Source organism: Dama dama, chromosome 3 (genome assembly GCF_033118175.1).
Source record: "Dama dama isolate Ldn47 chromosome 3, ASM3311817v1, whole genome shotgun sequence".
Classification (NCBI taxonomy): Eukaryota; Metazoa; Chordata; class Mammalia; order Artiodactyla; family Cervidae; genus Dama; species Dama dama.
The window spans coordinates 71,581,961-71,585,045 of record NC_083683.1 but is presented as its reverse complement, the minus strand read 5'-3'; the positions used below and the strand labels follow the sequence as shown (position 1 = coordinate 71,585,045).

General features: G+C 46.5%; 1 protein-coding gene across 1 annotated transcript; it reads left to right on the top strand.

The window, feature by feature from the left end:
• Nucleotides 1–2,509, top strand: RPS26 (ribosomal protein S26). Its single transcript, XM_061132443.1, has 4 exons — nt 1–157; nt 420–597; nt 1,396–1,526; nt 2,402–2,509. The coding sequence occupies exons 1-4, from the start codon at nt 155–157 to the stop codon at nt 2,435–2,437; spliced, it is 348 nt and encodes a 115-aa protein (XP_060988426.1). The 5' UTR covers nt 1–154; the 3' UTR covers nt 2,438–2,509.
• The last annotated feature ends 576 nt before the right edge of the window (nt 2,510–3,085 follow it).

The following is a 3,085-nucleotide window of genomic DNA, read 5'->3' as shown; positions in this document are numbered from 1 at the left end:
GGGAACACTGAATAATAAAGAAAATTTGAGTAAAGTGGATTCCTGTTTTGGCGTGCGGCCTGGAGACATCTACAGGGCGTGAGCGGAGGGATCTCACTCTATATAAGAGAGTCGGCTCCGTCACCGGATCCTCTCTCGCCTCCGCGCTTCCAAGATGGTGAGTGCTAACGCGTGGGGAATAGTACGGGGCCGGGTGGAGACTGAGAGGAGCCGGTTCTGAGATTGCGGGGAGGGTTGAAAGCCTGGACCGTGGTGGAAGAATGGAAAGAGGGTATGTTTCTTCCCGGCTTGGAGGGATTTCCGGAGGGACTGGAGATCTGAGTGGCGCTTTCTTGGGGTGGCCGGCAAGGAATGTGGCCGGAAGGGGGCTAAGGCCGGGTAAGTTGCTCCTTCTTAATGGGATCTTCATCCTGACGCAGACCAAGAAAAGAAGGAACAACGGTCGTGCCAAAAAGGGCCGCGGCCACGTGCAGCCTATTCGCTGCACCAACTGTGCCCGATGCGTGCCGAAGGATAAGGCCATTAAGAAGTTCGTCATTCGGAACATCGTAGAGGCCGCAGCCGTCAGGGACATTTCTGAAGCGAGTGTTTTCGACGGTGAGTCCGCGGCGCGAAATGTGCGAGTATCCTGATATCTAAAACCACCTCCCACCGCCACCCCCCATCCGTGGGCTCTGTTCTTTGGAGCATCCCCGGCACTTTTCTTGCACTGTTAATTGTTGTCAGTAGAGGAGAATGGTGTTTTTGCTGCGTTGTCTGCCGTTTTGAGCTCTGTCTGGACAAGGTGTGTTTTTTTTTGGTCTTGTACAGTCTTTCAGTCTTATTTTGTGACGGCCTCTGTAGGGGATGAGGTTCCAGAAGCATTCAGTGCTTATCCTGTATCAAAACTTGGGGAGCGCTGGCTGTAAATGTGGTAAATATAAAAACCGTTTTGAATTGTTGCCAAACGTTTGAGTTGGCAAACTTGTGGAAAGGAGTTTTTTAAGAGTGGAAGGAGTCTAGTTGGGTTGACAAAGGTAAGTTTTAGAGCAATATGGTATCCTCTTATCATTTCCTTTTTTTAAGACTTTTAAGATTTCTTAGGTAATTGGGAATGGGGTCAGAAGTAGGCATTAGGGCTGGCGCAATTACTGAAGGAACTGCATTCCATCGTATTGCATCTGTGGTGTGGATTTAGTCCCTGTGGTGACAGGATAGGTTGGTAGGGGAACATTGATTTGTGAACTGTGTATGTATGTTTAGGTATAAACTGAACAGTTGGCTTTGGGAGTGAAATCTTGTAGGTATGCCTGACTTCTAAGTGAGTTTATTTCTGAGGGTTAGAAGAAACAAGGAAGAACAGGGCAAGGTGGGTACTGTATCTAATATCACAGCTCTAATTATTTTGTTTCTTAGCCTATGTGCTTCCCAAGCTGTATGTGAAACTACATTACTGCGTGAGTTGTGCCATTCACAGCAAGGTAGTCAGGAATCGCTCTCGGGAAGCCCGGAAGGACCGAACACCTCCACCCCGATTTAGACCTGCGGTGAGTACCTTAAAAGAGGTATGGAAACCAGAGGGGTAGTTCAGTTTAGTCGCTTAGTCATGTCTGACTCCTTGCGACCCCATGGACTGCAGCATGCCAGGCCTCCCTGTCCATCAACTCCCAGAGCCTACTCAAAACTCACATCCATTGAGTCGTTGATGCCATCCAGCCATCTCATCCTCTGTCGTCCCCTTCTCCCGCCTTCAGTCTTTCCCAAAATCAGGGTCTTTCAAATGAGTCAGTTCTTTGCATCAGGTGGCCAAAATATTGGAGTTTCAACTTCACCATCAGCCCTTGCATTTCAAAAACATGTAGAAAGTCCTTTTGTTAGTTCAATCTGGCAGTCCAAAGTCAGAGATTATCTTCTAGTAGATAGACAGCAATTCTTAGCCTTCAGGCTCTTGAATCCTTGGAGATAGGATTGTACTTCGAACATTAATTCATTTTTAAACCCATGGGAGAGCCAAGGATAGGCTGTGCCTACCTGTAAACATCTCAAGTGACAGCAGTTACATGGTCTGAATTTACTACTTGAATCTGGTTTTATTGAGCAAAACCAGATCTGGGATTTAGTATCTGGGTCGTGAAGATCTTTTTTTGTAGGGATAATAGAGGAACAATAAATGAGGACAAGGAATATCAAATTAAGATCTCTGCCTGTGGGTGGGGTCAGCTAAGTCTGGTAAGACCCACACCTGAAACATTTGCTTTCAAGTTAGTCTGTTTCAGATTGAGTAGTGTAATCACCTTCCACATCTGTCCATGCCTTTATGGACCAAATAATGCACAGTTAGTGATGGGAGGGTAGTGGTCAGGTTCTTTGAGAGGGAACGCTTCCATGGATGGTTTTTTAATTCTTTCACTTTGCCTTTCAGGGTGCTGCCCCACGTCCTCCACCAAAGCCCATGTAAGGATCCAAGTCTTTAAAGACCGAAGAAATATTGGTTTCTCTGAAAAGACAATAAAATGGAAATTATACTTTATGTAGCATGTTGAATATGTTGCCAGATGGAGTGGGGGTTGTGTGCATCTTATTTCTGTCTTTAGTCTCCCCAGTTTGCATAGCTTAGGGGTGGGGGTGAGGAATTAGGGCATCTGTGTTTGATTAATTCAGCCTGGCAAATGGCTTAAGTTGGTGTCGTTAGAATGGGGAGGAAACTGGCAGAGTGAGGAGTGCATCTGAAGTCACTCAGACTAAGGTGTGCATTCCTCTTGTGGCAACACGAAGACTTTAATGAAAGTCCACAACTTGAATAGCACAAGGGGATGTGTATTCAGGTCCTTAACCTCGTCCAGTTTTCCTGCCTGCTTTGATCTGCTGCTAAGCTAATCACCCAGCCTTCATCTTTTGTGGTACATTGCTCTATGGGGTGACAATGCCCTGAATGCCAGGCGTTCATAGAAATTTGTGGACGTCCCATAAGAGGGGAGTTTGCAGAAAGTCTGGGAAAGGGCTGTAGTCTGTGTGACAACGGCTCATTTGTTGCAGAATTCAGAAATTGGAGGTTCCCAGCTGGGAATACACAGCTGACCCTTTAACAACGTGGGTTTAACTGCAG